Here is a 20,435-nt window from a genome sequence, read left to right on the forward strand (position 1 = left end):
AGCAAACTATACACACACATGCTCACACATACACATATAATTTCTACCAGAGATTAAAGTTAAGTAACTCCCACCTACCTACCAAAGAAGACAAGAATATTAGCAAATTTAAACTATGCATTGAACCTTCTCCTCCCTAGTTCTTTTCCCCAAAAATTTCAGTTCTACCTATTGAGTTTTTTTCTATTTTTTAAAATTTTATCAAAGTATATTATGTATAAAGTGCACAAATTTTGGCTGTACAACTCTATGAATTTTCACAAACCAAACATGCACATATGACCAGCACTTAGAGTGAGAAACAACATTAGAGCTACCATATAATCCTGCAACCCCACTCCTGAGCATCTATACAGAGAACAACATAATTTGAAAAGATACATGCACCCAATGTTCACAGTAGCACTATTTACAACAGCCAAGACATGGAAGCAACCTAAGTGTCCATCAACAGATGAACGGATAAAGAAGGCGTGGTATATGTGTATATATGTATACAAACATAAATACATACAATGGAATATTACTCAGCCACAAAAAAGAGAAATAATGCAATTTTCAGCAACATGGATGAGACCTAGAGATTATCATACTAAGTGAAGTAAGCCAGACAAAGACAAATATCATATGATATTGCTTATATGTGAAATCTAAAGAAAGGAGACAAATGAACTTATTTACAGAACAAAAAATAGACTCACAGATATAGAAAACAATCTTATGGTTACCAAAGGGGAGAGTGGAGAGGGAAAAATTAGGAGTTTGGGATTAAAATGCACACACTACTATATATAAAATAGGTAAGCTATAAGGATCTACTGTATAGCACAGGGAACTATATTCAGTATCTTGTAATAACCTACAATGAAAGAGAATATAAAAAAGAATATATATATTTACATCTTTATCCCTTTACTGTATACCTGAAACTAACACAACATTGTAAATCAACTATATTTCAATAAAAATTTTTAAAAAAGAAACAAAATTAATAGCTCCCCAAAAGTCCTTCTTGTATTTACCTCAAAACTACTTCTCTTCCAATGGTGACACATCCTGACTTCTACCAGCATAGAATTTTTTATTGTTATTTAAGTATTTTATATCAATTAAATCACTTACTATGCATTCTTTCCTGTCTTCTTTCACTCAATATTATGTTTGTGGAAAAAAATTTATATTGTGAGTGATGTTTCAGCCTCATTGCTTTATAGTTTCACAGAGTATAAATATATCATGGTTTATTTATTAATTCTACTGTTGATGGGTATTTCCTACTTAGGGCTATTATGATAATTTCCAAATCTGTTCTACTTCCAACTTTTGGCTATTACATGTCTTTTGGATATCACATATATATATTTCTCTCAGTTTTATAACTAGGTCATAGGGTATACATATATTCAGTTATAATTAATACTGCTAAAATGTTTTCCACTTTAACCTGTTTTTTAAAAAATAAAAATGTAGGTTTGTTTAAAGTTAGCAATTACTTATATTTACCAATACATCAAAAACATTTGTGATTACCATACTTTCTCTTTACTTTCATTCTTCTTGCTGAAGAGTATATTTAATAAGTAACTGTTCACTGTAAGTACTTTTAGTGTTTAAATATTTGGAAATGTTCCTATTTTGCCTTCAGTCTTTAGGGATAGTTTAGCTACATATAAAATTCTAGGCTGATAGTTAATTTCACATAAAACTTTTAAGCCATGGCTGCTTTTAGTTTCTTTTGTCTACTGTAAATCTTCACACCCCACCCCACCCCCACACAAGCATTCTGTATTTCCTTCCTGGTGTTTTTTAGAATTGGCTCTTATCATTAACTTCTTTGTTTTGTTTCCAGTGAGCAGTTAAAGATTATGTATATTTATCTTGTTTTGCCCTCAGTATGAGCTTTCAACTTGAAGAATTATTTCACTCTTCAATTCTACATAAGTCCATTACCTCTTCTGCCTTTTAAAAATGTTTTCTTTGTTGTTGTTTTGGGTTTTTTTCTTTTATTTATTTTTTCTCAGTGGGATTCCTCTGAGATATGTGCTAGAATTTCTTAATCTCTATCTCCATATCTTTTATTTTTTTCCTACATATTTTACATTGTTTATCTCTTTGTGTTGCATTTTTTGTGAATTCCTCAGTTGTATCATTCAAGTCACTAATACTTTCTATGATACTGTGATTTAAATTTACTTTATCTATCGATCATTTTATTTTAATGTTTTTAGTTTCAGTCTCTCAGAACTCCTTTGTCCATCTAGCTTTCTTTTTCTTCCCAATCTAGGCCAGTGGAATTTAAAAGCTATAGCTTTAGCCACCAGATTCATACAATGTACTTTGCTGCAATTCCCTTCACATTGGGGAAAGCTTTGAATAATGGGGGTTAAAAAAAATAAAAACTCCACTCTGGAGTCCAGTCTACCCTTGGCTTTAGTTCTCTCCCACTGCCATACATATATTTTATATATATATATATATATATATATATATATATATATATATATATATATATATATATAAATTTCTGATGCACAAAGATATTTTTCTTGATTTTTATATTTTTACTATATATTATTTCTGTTTAATTCTTTACTGTAATATTTTCAATATGAACTTTCAGTGCTATCTTGGTTTATGTTCCTTTCATTGTATTTGTGGTTTGTACTAGCCTTCCACTGACCTCACTTAGGTCTAAAATCGTATTATTTTAATCCTCATATTGCCAGTATCTGAATATTGCAAATTTATACAGTAAGCAATCAATAAAAGTGTTTTGATTACATAACTTGATTTTAGTTCATCTAACTAGAGGAAGTATAACTACTTTTCTATTGGCAATATGGAAGTCTAACTGGAATTGTTATATTTTTACTACTGTAAATAAAGTAAAGCAACTATAAATCACTTCAGCAAAAGATGTAATATCTGAATTGTAATATGGAATGTATTTTCTGAAATTCTGATTACTCTGAGTCTTTTTTTTTTTATTATCTAAGTCTGTTTTGACTAATTTAAAGTATGGCCGGCTATAAACTAGAATTTCATGACAAAAAAAAATGTGAGTTGATTAATGCTTAACTTTAAATAATTCTAGAGCACTGGAACCCTGATGCTGTAAATCTTAACAAAAGTTAATCTACAGTGATTTTGCAAGGTTAAGAAGAGCAAGTCCTAAGTTTTCCAAGGGAGTCCCACAGAAGGAAAATCCTTTAAATCCTCTGTGACTGATTGAATTTCTCCTTTAATGTATCCTTAGGTAAATAGTGAATGACATGAATAATTGTATTTTACTTAAATGTAAATTATTATTTTAAAAAGAGGACTTTTTTACCGTTGAGATAAAAATTTCATCATCTCTAAGATCACATCACTGAAATTAGGAAATAACATGAGATCACTTTCAGAAATCACATAATCACTCTCATCTATACATTTTTAATAAGTATTGTTATAAATTGTCAACTGTGTGGCTTAGGAAAGCATAATAGATAATGGATTTCGTAGAATGACATTTCCTAACAATTTCATTTTAGACAGTTTCACTTAAGTGTCATGTTAGATGAGGAGTTTTTGTGTAAAATACTAAAGTTATTATGTGTGCTTTTAATGTAAGTGGTGTGCCACATTTAAATATAGGTTCTTGGATTACAGACATATGGTTTCCATGGGTTTCATGAACTTCTTGCTGCCTTTGGGGACCCTCAATATTGCATTTTGCTTGGTAAGTTCCATAGCTTTTTTTTTTTTTTTTTTTGAGGTACACGGGCCTCTCACTGTTGTGGCCTCTCCCATTGCAGAGCACAGGCTCCGGATGCGCAGGCTCAGCAGCCATAGCTCACGGGCCTAGCCACTCCACGGCTTGTGGGACCTTGCCGGACTGGGGCACAAACCCTCCTCCCCTGCATGGGCACGCGGACTCTCAACCACTGCGCCACCAGGGAAGCCCCTAGCATTGCTTATTTTGATAATAATATAAATCAATTTAGTGTCTTGATATCCAATTTGAAGACAATATAATAATAATAAACAATATTAATAATAGCTAACATTTATACAGAATTTATCATATACTCAGAACTGTTTTAAGAGCTTAGCTAATTCATTTAATCCTACTAAGATCCCTTTGCTGTGGACACTACTATTAGTCCTATTATATAAATGAGGAAACTGAAACACAAGGAGATTCCATAGCTAATAGGTGGTAGAACAATGATTCCAACACAGGTGGTCTCACACCAGAGATCCAGGTAGTCACACACCATTGGGACTATTGGGCACCTTTAATGCATTTGTTCCATGAAGACCAATTCAAATAAAACCAACTTGAAAATGACAAGTTACAATACCATATGATACAGTATTTCAATTATTTAACCACTCAAAGACTTTAACATGAAAAATATGACTTCTAAAAGTCTAAATAAAGATGGAAATTCTCAAATTGCATTAGGATAACAGAGTCCTGCATCAAAGAATCAGTAGAAAGGTTTGGAATCAGTTAAAACTCTGTCATCTATAACATGGTAGAATATGTAAAGTCCCTTCACCTCTCAGTCTGAATTCCCTCATAGGAAACATGGGAATGATGCTCCTGTTCTAAATTGTTTTAAAATCACAATAGACAATATATCATAAAAGCATTTTATAAATTATAAAATTATGTAGAATTTGTTAGCAAATAAAAACCTTTCTAGACCCTCATACAATACTGAATCTTTCTAATAATTATTAAAAAAAACAAGCCGAACCATGTTAAGGGATTTAAGAGGTAATGTGAGGGCTTCCCTGGTGCTGCAGTGGTTGAGAGTCTGCCTGCCGATGCAGGGGACACGGGTTCGTGCCCCAGTCCGGGAAGATCCCACATGCCATGGAGCAGCAGGGCCCGTGAGCCATCGCCGCTGAGCCTGCGCATCCGGAGCCTGTGCTCCGCAACAGGAGAGGCCACGATAGTGAGAGGCCCGTGTACCGAAAAAAAAAAAAAAAGAGAGAGAGAGAGATAACTTGAATTTATGAATAGTGTGGTGTAATATACGCAATTCCTGTGACAACTCTATATATCTTATTGTAATGCTGATTTACTTTTCAACTTCCTCTCCTAAACCATTAGATCCTGATGATATAAACTAAGCAACTAACATTAAAGGTTACTTCTATGCTTAAATGAATAGGCCAAGCTCAATACAGTTTGAAGTAGCAGACTTAGATTTAGTCCTCTAGTCTTTCTAATTCTCAAACAAAAAACAAACAAACAAAAACCCACAGGTGAGGATGGTCAACAAAGATGTGGGGGGAAAAGTGTATTGTTTTGGAGAAGGAGGAACTAATATGTTTTTTAAATTAATCAATAGCAGAACAAAAATAATTAACCAAGCAAAAAGTAAAAGGATTTTAACAATCATAAAACAGGTATAGCTAAGCAAAAGATCAAGGACTTTTCTCCAAAAAATGGTTCTAGAAAAATTGACAATTGAAAAGAAAAAGATTTCGTTTATCTTCATACTTCATATGATACCAATACAACTGATTTTAGTATCAGGGTAATGCTTGCCCCTTCCAGGAGATACTGGTGCTCTGGAGCTAGGCAAAGAGAAAGTACAAAGATGGCACCTGTCATTCTTCATCACTGTAGAGTATTCCAGAGAGCGCCTAGATGTGTGTGTTAAATGAGGTGCCTGACTCTCAGGCCAATGCTTTAAAATAAGCAGGTAAGCATCTTCAGTTTAAGTCTGGGTGAACTGACTGCCGTAGAGCTGGGCCCTGGGGCAGGTGAGTCTAAGTCCATGAGCCCTTTATTAGTTGTTTCTCAGATCACTAGGGTCTTGAGATGCGAGCCCCACTGGTTTTCAATGTTAGATGTTTTGGGAGATCATCTCTCAGGTACAGGTATTAAAAGTTGAGGTTCCCTATGTGGGATTCAAACCCTTAGCTCTCTGTAAAAAAGCTCCGGGTTTTGAGTTTTCTCTTGGTTGTGGGTCACCACTCCAGGAGTGAGGTTTATGGTGAGATTGTGTTCCAGCCTGTCTTAACTGCTCTGCTGTTATTTTCTTCTAATTTGTCCAGTGTAGTCATCACTAATCCAGCCTTTAGGTCTTCTTTAAGAGGAAAGTGTTCCATATGTAGCTGTAGACTCAGTCTGCCTATGGGAGGAGGTGAGTTCAGGTTGTTCCTATATTGTCATCTTGAACACTTGTATGTATTTTTTAATATAATGGATGTACTCTAATTATAATCTTATGGAATATATTCACAGGGAAATCCAACAGGTATTTATATCAACATGGTAATGTTTATGTTTGGAGAGTGAGATTATTTATGGATGGAAATTTTGTAATCTCTTTTTTATTAAAACATGGTAATATTATTTCTATCTTTCAAACAATAATTTCATGAAGAAGAGAAAAAAAAGAATTGCCAGGTTACCATGATAAATTAAAGGATATGAAGTTTTAGTGACTAATTGTTTAGATTTAGTTATTTCCGAAGAAATGTGATATGGTGGCTAGAGTATGCAGATTTCTGCAGATTTTGGTTTTCAGATTCATGACTTAGTCTTTAGGGATTCCTTATAATAAAGAAAATAATTAACCAAATTAAAAATGTGAAAATAAAAATGATACTGTAACTGTTTGTACATTGTGTATGTTGAATATTAGAGCTAGCATAGTGGGCTATAATAAAAGATTGTTTGGCTAATAAGCCAAAACACTGAGTGTGAAAATGGCTTCGATTACGTTACCGAAGGAAAAGATAAAAATCACAAAATAGAAGATTAATTTTCCCTTAATAATAAAATATTCATTTCACTGACTTATGAGGGGATGTTAGTAAGAACATATATAAAGCCTGTTTATAAAATATATATAAATAATATGAGAATTATATTATCACAGTTTCATAGAAACATGCTTAGCCAATGCCTCAAAGAAAATCAATATCAGAATTGGAACAAGACAATATTCTTCCCACTAAATCACAAAACCTCATTTCATTCTTATAAAATCAAATGACAGTATAATTAAATATTATAATTCATATAACCTCAGGCAAGCTTCTCAGTATCTCAGGAACATACTTTGTTATCAACGTCCCATATTGATAGCATTAGATTATTGCCAGTTTGGGCTATTAAAACAATATTCCAATAAACGTCATGGTACATATATCTTTCACAATTATATCTCTAGTATAGGTATCTGAAGTGAAGCTGATTTGATAGTAAACTGGGCTCAATGTGACTGTCATGAAAAATTATATCTTTGTAATTGAATCTATTTTGTTTGGTTATAAGTAAAGTTGAGGATATACATTTTTATTTGTATGCATTTGTGCTTTTTACTCTGTTAGTTGTCTGTTCATATTTGCCTATTCTTCTAGTGCATTGTTTTCTACTGATTTGTAGTAATACTTTATATATAAAACAGTCTTAAACACTTGAACCACTGTGTCTGCTATATGCATGGTAAGTATTTTCTCTGAGTCTATAGCTTGTCTTTTCACTCAAAGTTTATGTTACTTTGCTCATATAAAAGTTTAAATGCTGATAAAACAAAATCTGTCAAATTTTTCATAGGATTCTGGCTCCTATATGTTGATTTAAAAGACCGATCTTGGGCTTCCCTGGTGGTGCTGTGGTTGAGAGTCTGCCTGCCGATGCAGGGGACACGGGTTTGTGCCCCAGTCCGGCAAGATCCCACAAGCCGTGGAGTGGCTGGGCCCGTGAGCCATCGCCGCTGAGCCTGCGCATCTGGAGCCTGTGCTCCGCAACGGGAGAGGCCACAACAGTGAGAGGCCCACGTACCGCAGAAAAAAAAGAAAAAAAAAAAGACCAATCTTTAGGTGGCCTTGAAAACTAAGTTGTACCCATCTCAACGATTTTGAGATAAGAATAGTGTGATTAAAAGCACATAGTCTGAAACCAGATTCTCTGGATTTAAATCCTGGGCCACCTTCATCTAACTATATCTGTGATATTAAATGAGTTACTCAACTTTCCTGCATGTAGTTTCTCATCTATAAATTGAATAAATATATGTAAAGAGCTTAGAATATGGCCTGGTACAGACTAAGCGCTATATAAATGTTTACTGATAAACATGGAGTTTGTTACTCTAAGTAGATTCCTCTGTATAAACTACAACAACGTAATTTTCATATTAAAATTTTATTCAGATCGTTTTCATTCATTCATTCATTCATATAAGGAAGTGCTTACTATGAACATCTCTGGCACCAAGCCAGGCACTAAAAACTTAGTAAGTATGAAATGTTCCCTTTTTCATGGAGCTTACTGTCTAATATATGAGAGAATAAAATTTCAGTATGATAATTGCAAGGAGAGATAAAAGTGCTGTGACGAATTTGATCTATTCAGATTTGGGAAGCTACTTCCCTGAGGAAGTTATGCTTAAACTGAAATCTAAATGATAAGGAGAAAATATTCTGGAGAAAAGGGAAAGAAAGGCTATTCTTGTAAATTTAACTAGGTAAATTAATGAAGTTATAGTCTCAATTCATTTTAAACTACTCTTACATATAAGCACTATTTCATAAACAGGAGTTCTAAATGCCACTTGGCGATTCAAAGATTAAATAATTAAGAATTCTTTCAACTCAAGTTATTTGTGTGAACGACATAATGCAAACATTTGTAAAGGATTGATTGCTTTTAGAAAGGCTGATATTGAATTTAATTTTTCTTCATTTACTCTCTTGCAGAAATACCTATTGTACATTTTAGAAAAATTCTGCTATTTTTCCAGTATATAAAGACACTTTGTACAAAGTTTTGATACACATGTAGTTAAACAAATTAAAAAATCCTAGAAAATATTTCCTTTAAATGGTTAATAAAATGAGAGATGAAAGAAATAAATTAAAGGAAACTAAAGGTTGCTGGGGTTGCATGCACCAACAAGAAGTGGTTGTATCCACAAGTTATGGGACAATTCAGTGAATATTGCATTGTAGAGCTTTGGGGCTTTTTTTTTTAGTGCTGATTGGAAATCTGCAGTGTATAGAAATGCCAACCAATAAAGAAGCAAGAGGGGAGGGGAAAGAGGGAACCGACACAATGGAGATCTCAGGCACTGCACTGGGCCCTTTTCTACATGCAGTATAATGTGGTAAAAAGCATATGAGGCATGTTGTCATTTTGTTTTTCAATTGCTTGATTTGGACATTTTAACAACTGAGATTAAAAATGATTTTTTATAGTTAAAGTTTTAGCTTAATAAATAATCTTAAGTAAAAAAATTATAAATGAATGCCTTTAGAAAGCTTTTTCAATTCCAGGAAATTCCAGGAGCTGTGCTTTTTTGGCTCCTATAAATTATAACGTTTAGCAAAAGGCAGTAACTACTGCATTACCAAAGGGCATTAGTCCAGCAAATCTAGATTCCAGACAACACCATTATTTTAGGGAAATAATTTAATGACTCAGAGTCTAGCAATATATCTTTTAAAATAATAACATGCTACAGAGTGTTAAACTGCTATTTTTGTGGAAGAATACATGCATTTCTTTTTGATCCTTTTCTCCATGAAAATGGAAATAACTGAGTTGACAAATGACACTAAAATACTAAAAGTGTCTAACTTTATAATGGGCTTCATTTGTGAAAGGAAGATAGCATTGGCTTTGATTATCAGATTTCCTACTGGGAAATAAATTATCTTTTTCTCCATCTTGGGTTGTAGTCTAAGTTTAAACTCATTTTTTAGATGTAATTGCTATATTAAATAATTTTCTATAAAACTCATCCTAATGATCAAAAAGCAAAACCTTCAACCACTCTGAGTTCCATTCCACGGCTCAGAAAATAAAGCAGTTAACAGCCCAACCTACCTCCAAATAATTATATATAAGATGGCAGCAGAATATCTTAAAAGGATAAGCTCTTTTTAGAAACTCATGCAATTTTAATTTATTTTCTCATTTTGTTTTTTTGCAGTGATAGTGCACATGGTAGAAGGTTTTGGTATTCTTTTCCAAGAGTTTAAAAAATCTACTTTGTTTGAAGTGCTAATATAAATACAGTTTGAATAAATAGCCTGTAAGGTGAAAGTGAATCTAATGTATATAAAGAACAGTTTGTTGTCCATTGTTTCTTGTATAACACAGTAAGGCTTTAGACCTCACTTTATTCTATTAATGTTAAAGGGCCACCATTCAGCGAAACACTAAGAGTTTTACATTTCAGGTTTAGTAGAAATAAAGTGGTAAATATTCATTTTATAGTGAATGAGTAGACAGGGATGATATCAGGGAACATCATAGAATATAGCAAGTGATTGCATTTTACAACACCGAGAAAACATTTCTTAGAATATTTACACTTAAAAGAAAAATCTTGTTCTGCTGCATCACCTCTCAAAGAAGAAATAGCAGCAGAAGAAAAATGTACTGGGTTTAAGATTCTGCTATAGTAGTATTTAAAATGCTGCCTCATTTTCTCACAAGCTAGAGAAGTTACTTTGCTCAAAATTAATTATTCCTTTTTTTCAAGTTGCTTATGAACTAGATTTGTAAAGATTCCTAATTAACCTAATCATTCCAACCACAGTTCCCTGTCCAAGTCACAAGCTTAGCTTTTTTGAAGATAAAGTAAGACTAGGAAGATTTTTCTAATTTTAGCATTCACCAACCTTGTGACTATGGGCTAATCACTTGGTCTCTCGGTGTTTGTTTCCTCCAATATAAATAGGACTTCGCAATAGTACACACCACATAGAGCTTTGAGGGGATTAAATAACCATGCACACACACACATATACATATTTACATTTAGTACATTGCCTTGTATGTGACAGTACTTAAGCAAATCTAATTAATAATTGGTTGTAGTAATGATAATAGTCCTAGTTGCAATAGCATGGATTAAGACGGTATAGGCATAATCACATGAGTAGCTACAGACAATATTTAGTGAGCAGTCACTATGTGTCAGACACTTTTTTATGCTTGACTTGTATCACCTTATTTAACCAGCAAAACAGTACAATGAGATAAATAAAATGCTCACCTCCATTTTATGGATGAGGAAAAAACTAGGGCACAGAAATTAGAGAAATGAATGCAACACAGAAGAGAGAGAGGCATATGTGTTTTAGAAGGTAATAAAAAAGTCAGAAGAGAAAAAATATTTTCTAGATGCCTAAGAAAACATATAAAAATTGTCTAGATTCAGAGACAATTTAGTAATTAAATGTTAAATGTAAGAACAATTAAGAATAATACAGTTGTAAAAATTTCCTTAAGACTTTAAGAAAATACTGCTATATTGGACTCCTGGATTTGTAATTCCTTTTTTATAAAATAAAATTAAATTATAAAAAATTTGGTTGATAGCTCTCCTGAAAAGTTTTAACCCTTTTATCATAACACAAAGCAAATGCTAACTCCTGTTATCTCTTAAGCATCCTGCCAAGGTCAAACCTGCCATGCTTTCCAGCATATTATCTGGAACCATATTTCATGGTAGTTCAAAATTTCTACCTGAAAGATTTGGGAATCATTCTAATCCCAAATTTGAATAGTTCCTGATTTATAAAGGTCTAAAAAATAAAATCATGTACACTTTCATTTATAAAATGTCTCCTGTACTTTTATATTTTTAATTACAAAAAGTCAAACAATATAGATACATCATGTAAAATGTTAAATCTCTTTTAATTATTTCCATTCCATCCATGGAGAGCTATACTTAACAGTTTATCTATATCCTTCCAGTTCTTTCTCTGTAGTGTTCTCTTAAAAATAAAACACACCAAAAAATTTGTATACTATATATTTATTTGTGACAAGCTTTGTTTTTACTTGTCAATTACATATGCGAGACATCAGTACCAACAGATCAACCTCACAATTTTTTTTTTGTTTGTTTGGTTTTCACTCTTTATTTATAACAGACGTTCCACATCCAGGATCCTCTCCAGTCAGAAGTTCTTTGAGACAATGCCGTCAGCCTTGGCCAGTTGGAGAATGGAGTCACCTGACTCGCCCATCCTGTGAATGGCCCTGCAGATGGCATAGGTTTTAAACTGGCCGTTGAACCTGCCTGTCACATTGTCAACCTCGGCCACGTTCATCTGGATGGACGCGTGGTCCTTGGCGCCTATGATGTGGGTGCTGGCAGAGCATTTCTGCGGCACGTACAGGTCCACGAACTCGCCGGTGTCGTTCTGCATGTTGAGGGAGCATCTGGTGACACCACAATGAGCGTGAGCGCAGAAAGAACCTCACACTTTTTTAATGGCCATAAGAACCCCTGATGTACCTTAATCATAATTATTTATATCCTTTTCTCTAGAAATTTTATCTCTATTTGTTGTTATTACAAACAGTAATTAATATCTTTATACCCTTGTTCGTATGTGAAAATATTTTTGTAAGATAGATTCTTAAGACTGGAAAAGCTGGATCAGTACATTCTCAAATTTGTAGAGTCTGCCAAATTGCCCTCAGAGAACATTTTCACCAATCCGCACAAGGTAAATAATCCTCCCAAAAGTGAATAAGAATATGATTTACAAAACCTCAAAAATATTTTGGTATAAATCTAGGAAAACATGTACAGGATCTTTACGCTGAAAGGAACAAAATGCTGATGAAAGATGTCAAAGACCTAAATAATTTGGGAAAAATACTATGTTCAGGGGTTGGAAGGCTCAACATTGTCAAAACATCAGTTGTTCCCAAATTGATACTTATATTTATTGCAATTCTAATCAAATTCCAAGTACAAGTTTTTAGATATAGACAGCCTGATTTTTTAAAGTATATGAAAATTCAAAAGAACTAGAATAACTAAAGTGATTTTGAAAAAGAAGAATAAAAGGGCCTCCCTGGTGGCGCAGTGGTTGAGAGTCCGTCTGCTGATGAAGGGGATATGGGTTCGTGCCCCGGTCCGGGAGGATCCCATGTGCCGCGGAGCAGCTGGGCCCGTGAGCCATGGCTGCTGAGCCTGCGCATCCGGAGCCTGTGCTCCGCAACGGGAGAGGCCACAACAGTGAGAGGCCCGCGTACCGCAAAAAAAAAAAAAAAAAAAAAAAAAAAGAATAAAGTTGGAGGAATCATTCTACCTAAATTTAAGATTCACTGTAAAACTATGGTAATCAAGACAATGTGGTATTGGTGAAGGGGTAGACACACAGATCAATGAAACAGAATAGAGAGTCTAGAAATACATGGATAAGTGATTTTTCACAAAATGAAAAAGAATCCAACGGAGGAAAAAGTAGTCTTTTCAACAAATAATATTGGAAAAATTGGATATCCCTATGTAGCAAAAAGAATCTGCCCTAAACCTCATATGTTATCCAAAATTTAACTCAAAATGGATCATGACCTAAATATGAAATGTAAACCCATAAAATATTTTTAAAAATATAGGAGAAAACTTTTATGACCTGGTGTTAGATAAAGAGTTCTTATATATGATACCAAAAGCACATTTCATAAAATAAATAATTATTAATTAGATTTCAACAAAATTTAAAACTTTTGTTCTTCAAACACACTGTTGAGAGAACGAGAAGATAAACTTCAGAATTAGAGAAAGTATTTATAAATCATATATCTGATAATGATCTTGTATCCAGAATATATAAAGAATTCTCAAAACTTAATAATAAGGAAACAAACAACTCAATTTAAATGTTCCTGAAAATACCAAGTTCTGGTGGGAACGTGGAAAAACTGGAACTCTCACATATTGTGCTGGTGGGTAGTTTCTTCTTTACCATATGCCTCAACAATACCATTCCTGGGAATTTAAATAAATAAAAATTTATGTTCACACAAAAATCTGTAATGAATATGTACGTAAGCTCTATTCATAATTTCTAAAAAAATGTAAATAATTCAAAATCCTGGTAAAGGACTGATTTGTCTTTAAAGAAACAAGAAATTCCTCTTAGAGCCAGACAATTTATAACTTACAAGAAAGCAAAAGAAAGATGAGCAAAAGTGCCAGCTCCCCATGTCCCTGGTCCCCAAGGATGATGCTGAAACAAAAGGGGCCAAATAACATGATGGTGATAAGAAACTGCCTCATGACAGCTTCCTGGAAAGATAGGTAAGCAGGTGGAAAATGGTCTTGTTCACAAGCTCCGGCATGCTCTCATGTTCCAGGAATATCACAGGGAATTCTGCCAAGACTTAGATCTGCTGTAGTTAAGCCTTTCCCACATGGCCTATGTGGAGACATGTAAGGCAGATGCTTACTATATGCCTCAGAAATCCCACTCCTGGGTATTAACCTTAGAGAGCGAAAACTTACGTTTACTCAAAAACCTGTACATGAATATTTATAGCAATCCTAGTCATAATCATACAAGCTGGAAATATTCCAAACGTCCTTCAACAGATGGATGAACAAATGTGATACATCCGTTCAATGGCATACAACTCAGCTATAAAAAGAATGACTGATATGCTCAACAACTTGGATGAAAGCACTGTGTTATGGATTCTAGATTTGTGTTTTGTGTTTTATATGGTAGAATGCCTTTACTCTTTAAAAATATTATCCTTATAATTTCATCAAAACATTTGTTTTTTTCTTTCACATATATTATGAACTGAACTGTGTCCCCTCAAAATTCATATGTTGAAGCCCTAACTGCCAACACGACTGTATTTGGAAACAGGACCTTAAAGGAGATGGTTAAGGTTAAACAAAATCATAAGGGCAGGGTCCTAATCCAATAGGACTGGTGTTCTTATAAGAAGATGAAGAGACACCAAAGCTCGCCCTTTCAGCTCACACACAGAGAAAAGACCACGTGAGGACATGGTGGGAAGGTAGTCATTTACAAGCCAGCGAGAGAGGCCTCACCAGAAACCAACCCTGTCAGCATCTTGATCTTGGACTTCTAGGCTCCAGCACTGTAAGCAAATAAATGTCTGTTGTTTAGGCCACTCAGTCTGTGGTATTTTGTTATGATAGCCCTAGCAGGCTAATGCTATAGAAATTACTTTTTTGTTATGAGGCGAATAATGGACTTAACATTTGTTTCTGCCAACATAAACAACCAAATGTCAAAACAAAATGTATTAAATGTTTTCCCAAATGGTCCAAAATGCCACTTTTCTTAGATTAAATTCCTGTTTCATATGGATCTGATCTTGGTTTCTCTATTGTTTTCCATAGATCTTTTTGCATATTCCTGTGCCTACACTATACTGTTTTAATTATAGTAGCTTTTATGCTTAGTTTAATATCTGGTACAATAAGCCTTCACTTATGTTCTCATCAGTTTTCTTAAATAATTTAATTCAATACTGCCCTCAGTTCCATCTGTCTATACAAATACTATTCAAAGTGCCAGTTCACAAGGAGATAATAATCTTGCAGCAGAATGTAAATTAAATATAATACTTGGTGTACTGTTTATCTGACAGTTTTCATAGTAAGGCCTTTTCCATAAACAAACCAGTGCATTGATTCTGACACATTCTAATAATGAGTTGGAGAAAAAACCATCTACTCATATAAGTTGCAGATTTGTGGACCACACTATAGTAACATCAGCTTAGACTTCCTCAACCATGAATAAGCTGAAACCAGGGAACCATGTTTGACCTAGAGGTTTTTAATCAGCTTGCAATAGGGCACAAGTCCCTTATTCTTGCGTTTCCTCATCAGTGTTTCTGTTGACTTTCCCACTCTTCCCAGTCTGGGGTCCAGAGAAGGAGAAGTAGGACCTTCTCAAGGGTTTAGGTAGTATGTAATCCCAGGTAAAATTTCTCATATCATTTCTCACTTACCAAATGGTTGAACTTTTATCTTCTTCACAACTACTGGGTAAATTGCTCTGACATCAAATTCTGTATTCTATCCTGCTCTATTATTTATTGTATAAATTCTCGTTCCTTGGAACTCACAAATCCCTTTTTCTCTCAAGAAATCTCACTTCTTATAATAAAGCCTTGGTGTCTAGACTACTGTTTTGGTTTGTTGTTTTAAAACATTTTTCTTTGTGTGTTTTAAATTCCTTAAGCTATCCTCAGCCCTTCAGGGAAAAAAAAAAGTGTTAAATGTTAGAGCTTGGTGTGGGTTGAAGTGATAAAGAGGGAAAAGTAGTAGCATGGAGAAACAGTTACAATCTGGCAAAAACTGACCAACAGAGGAGCCTGGAGTTGGAGTAGAGAGTGAGAGAATACAAGCACAAGTCAGACATGCTTGTGGGACATGAGTATTTCCCAGGGATCTGAAAAATCTGTGAAGCGAATCTCATAAAAAGACTGGACATTGTACACTCATGAAAGAGGAGTCATAGGCAGACAGATCATTATAGATGAGTCTTAAAAAGAAGGGTGACCCCCACAGTTGAAGAAGTTATAGATATTCAGATTCCATATATATAGTAGACACTTATATGTAGCATATATTTTAACAACAGTCCATTTATTATGGCTATTACACACTATATAATTGAAATAAATTTTGAAAAGAATAGGGAATATGTTGCTGAGTGATTAGGTCATACATTTTCTAGAAAAACTGATTTTCTATGAAAATGATTTTCTGTGAAATTAATGACTAGAGGAATAAAACAGTACAGGATGTGACCCTGGCTTTTGGATGGTGGTCCATCCATAGACCCTCTAGCAGACAGGATTGATGTCTCAGTATTTCACATATATAGCTTCTGTTTCTACTTACATCTTATCTCTTACAACAAGTTGTAATATTTCAAAAGTACTATAATCATTTCCTCATCTCAAAGAGTGCTCTATTTTCATTCATTTACTGAGGTAATATTCTTGTATGTCTCCAATTATTACTTGCAGAAAAAAAAGTTTTATTTAAATTCCCTCCACACGGATAACCTCTCTACTCCTCAAAAAGAATGTACATTTAAAAGAGAAAGAATGCAATAAACTGGTTTCACATGCGATTTATTGATAAGAAAGTCTCCAAATAAAGTTGGAGGGGGGTATGATTTGATACCATGTAAAACAACTTTCTATAAAGTTTAATTTGCTTTTACTTGGTAACAGAATGATTTGAAATCTGAACTTTACATATGAATAAAACTTTATATATGAACTTCATATATTGCCTTCTTTTTTATTCTTGGTAGATAAAACTGCCTGTTATTTTCCCTCTCATATGTAATATCAATATAATTATAATCTCATTAGCATTTGTATACATGCTTCTTCCTATTCTATTTATTACTACCATCCTTTCCTCTGTTTCTTTCCTATTTTGTCCCAGGCCAATAATTCAATACCAGGTCAGCATTTACCTGACAGTGATACTAAAAATAATGAGAGCCAAGATTTATAGAAGGCTTATAAGATGCCAGTCCTTATGTTAAACATCTTATAATCTTACGTAAATTATTTCATCTCATTCTCACAACAATCCTATAATACAGGTAATAACAGTTTCCCTTGTTGATGAGGAAACTGAAGCTGAATGATTGAGTAATTTCACTGAAGTCCTAAGTAGCTGGAAGTGGAAGAACCAGGATATGAACTAAGATCTGAGTGCAGAGTTAGTGTCATTAGAAATTAAAATAATCCTTTGTACTTAAAACAGTATTCATCTCCTACAAAATTTTTTATTTTCCAAAATTTTCTTTAAGGATGATTTTTTAAAGTTAAAGTTCAAAATAAAAGAATGCATTTGCATTCTTAGAGGGTGAATGAAAACAAAGCAGTTCCTTTCATTAAATTGCTATTTCCTATCATTAAATTATTATTTCTTATTGCAGTTCTCCTAACTTCTGGGTTCATATGTCTTCTCTTCTGCATTTCTATTACTTCTAAATGATCTAGCTGAAATTCTTCTTTCAACTTGAAAACTTTCCAAATAACAGACTTTAGGCTAAGATGTGAGTAGAAAAACATGCAGAAAAAGTGACTCCCCAAACTCCATAAAAAATGACCAGGAAAGCATTAGCACTATATGAAAAGTCATTCCCAAGACTAGAATAAGCTATGAAAGTTATGAGACTCATGTATACTCTATAATCTGAAAGGAAATTAAATAATCCCCTATACTGACAAGAAGGAACTCAGGAAAATGAGCTATTCCTTCCCTTGCTCCAGCCTGGAGAAAATAGGTTTAATTCAGGCTATGGAAGAAAAGTTAGAACTGGGCAAGGTATTTTGGAGAAGCAAAGAAACTACATGGTCGGAGTAGAGGAGTGGCCTCTTCCCTATTTTTTACAAATCAGCATAAGGAAGGAACACGTTTCATAGATAGGAGGTAAGGAGTTTAGATGTTTAACTGGGGGCACAGGATCCTTCAGGTTCCATGTGCAATTATATACTTAGTATTTGATGGAAAATGACTTAGTATTTTCTATCAAAAAATCTTATTAATATGTATATTTTAGAGTCTTCGAAAAATTATGAGAAAGGGAAAGTATGTTATTGGGCAAAATTTCATGAAATTAAATCTCTGGAGAATTTTGACTTTCATTCCAGGCCTCCAGTGAATATGCATTATTTTGAAATAGAAAAAGTTCAACTAAAGTATTTCCAGGAAGTGCATGATAGTAGGTCTAAATTTCCCCTCTAAATGCCATCTCTTATTCAGCAGGGCTTAATCCAATTCATTCTTCCCCACAATGTTCTCACTCACACTTGCTTCTCTGTGAGCATTATTCCCCTGACATGACTGCTATTTCCTCCTCAGGGAGCAAGTATAGCACATGAAGATGAAAACTCAAAATCTTTCTCTTAAACGTAGGAAAATAAGATTATTAAACTGGATTTAACAACAAACAAGAAATTTGCCTTTTATAGGCTAATTGGAATGGAGAATTATTCTGAAGGTAGCCAGCTATGTTAAAAACCAAAAACAAAAACACACAAAAACCAGTTTCTAGCAGAAAACTGGAACATGCTTTTAAACAGTGTCCCTATTCAACTAGATTCCAAATATGGGCTTGCAATGGAGAAATGCTGATTTTCTTCCTTGATTCCATATGATATCTGGTGTTAAGAATGAATGACATAGGGTGCAGAAAGGACAAATGGTAGCAGAATTTCAGAAGTGGGAAAGACTACCTAATGATTACAATAGATTTCAGAGCTACAGCTATGCTACAAATAAATAGCCTGTCAGGAGTTAACAAAATGTCCCAAGAGATGTACTAGAAAAGTCAGTCACATGCAGAACACATTCAATATAAGACAACTCATTTTAAAGTTTAGGGCAATAGTGACTGATCACCAAATCAATAGGCTGATGTGCAACGGAAGCTCCCTCCTGGGAAACACTGTGTGTGTTCTTAGGAGAAGAAAACACCTTTTGGGACTGGTACATGGTGGTAAAATTTTCAAATATTTAAATAAGGTAAGTAAGTGTTCAGATTTTGGATCACCTTCAATGTGACAAAATACATCTGATATTACCTAACATCCTGGTCCATGCCATATAAAAATCCTATATCAAGTTAGATAGTCCTATTACGGTAGCTCTGCAGTGAGAATCTGGTTAAGACCTGCATTAAAGTAAGTTCTTTGATCTTACTGCACATGAGAGCAAATTGTTTATTTCCTTGCCTCTGAGATGCCAAGGCAAGTAGTTTTCACAAAGAGAAATCTAATGAGACTGTTCTACTTGTTGAGAATTGGGCTCAGGAAGCATGTCCTGTCTATTCTGAATTGACCTGTTTCATAACCTTGGTGATCTGGGGTCTGCTTGTTTGCTCAGAAAATGCTAAAAAAAAATAACACAGAGAACACCACTGGGCGTCAATGGGGTTCCTAACTAGAAGTTTTCTTCCAAGTGTATATGGTCCGAGGGATTATCTAATGGGAATATCATAGAGTTGTGGATTTTGGAACTAACAGGAACATTGAAAATCATAACGTTTGACCCATTGACATCATAGACGTGACTAATATTTATTAGATGGAAATGATAAAACCAGATCACGTATTTACCTGCCCTCTGTGTTGTATTTTATGTGTCAACTTGGCAAGGCCACCATACCCGGATTTTTAATCAAACACATCTAGATGTTGCCGTGAAGGTATTTTTCAGATAAGATTAACATTTAAATCAACAGATTTTGAGTAAAGCAGATTCCCTCCATAATATGGGTAGGACAAACCAAACGAATTGAAAGACTTATGAAGACTGGCCTTCCTGAGGGAGAGAAATCAGCCAGCAGACAGCCTTCATACTCAAACTACATAGTCAATTCTTCCCTGGGTCTCCAGCCTGCCAGTCTACCCTTGCATATTTTGGATTTGCAAGCCTCCATAACTTCATGAGCCACTTCCTTAAAATCTTTCTCTCTTTCTCTGTCTCTGTCTCTCTCTCTCTCTCTGCTCTGTTTGGTTCTGTTTCTCTGGAGAATAGTGACTAATCCACATTTCATCCTGCAAGGGTATCTCATCACACTAAGGGCTATCTAAAATCCTTTGCATGACCTACAAACTCTCCATGATCTGACTATTGGGA

At 34.2% G+C, this 20,435-nt stretch overlaps 2 protein-coding genes across 2 annotated transcripts in view; both read right to left on the bottom strand.

Moving 5' to 3' along the window:
• Positions 1-20,435, bottom strand: part of CTNNA3 (catenin alpha 3) — a 1,654,963-nt gene that overhangs the window by 419,792 nt on the left and 1,214,736 nt on the right. The window lies entirely within an intron of this gene.
• Positions 11,865-12,209, bottom strand: LOC309814145 (small ribosomal subunit protein eS21-like). The gene has a single exon (XM_082639601.1). It carries the CDS (start codon positions 12,184-12,186, stop codon positions 11,935-11,937), a length of 252 nt encoding a protein of 83 aa, XP_082495727.1. The 5' UTR covers positions 12,187-12,209; the 3' UTR covers positions 11,865-11,934.

Source organism: Mesoplodon mirus, assembly GCF_964341445.2.
Source record: "Mesoplodon mirus genome assembly, chromosome: 2".
NCBI classification, from domain to species: Eukaryota; Metazoa; Chordata; class Mammalia; order Artiodactyla; family Ziphiidae; genus Mesoplodon; species Mesoplodon mirus.

Bases quoted from the DNA above. Each gene is read 5' to 3' on its own strand.
- LOC309814145 (XM_082639601.1), bottom strand. From the start codon at position 12,186: ATGCAGAACGACACCGGCGAGTTCGTGGACCTGTACGTGCCGCAGAAA.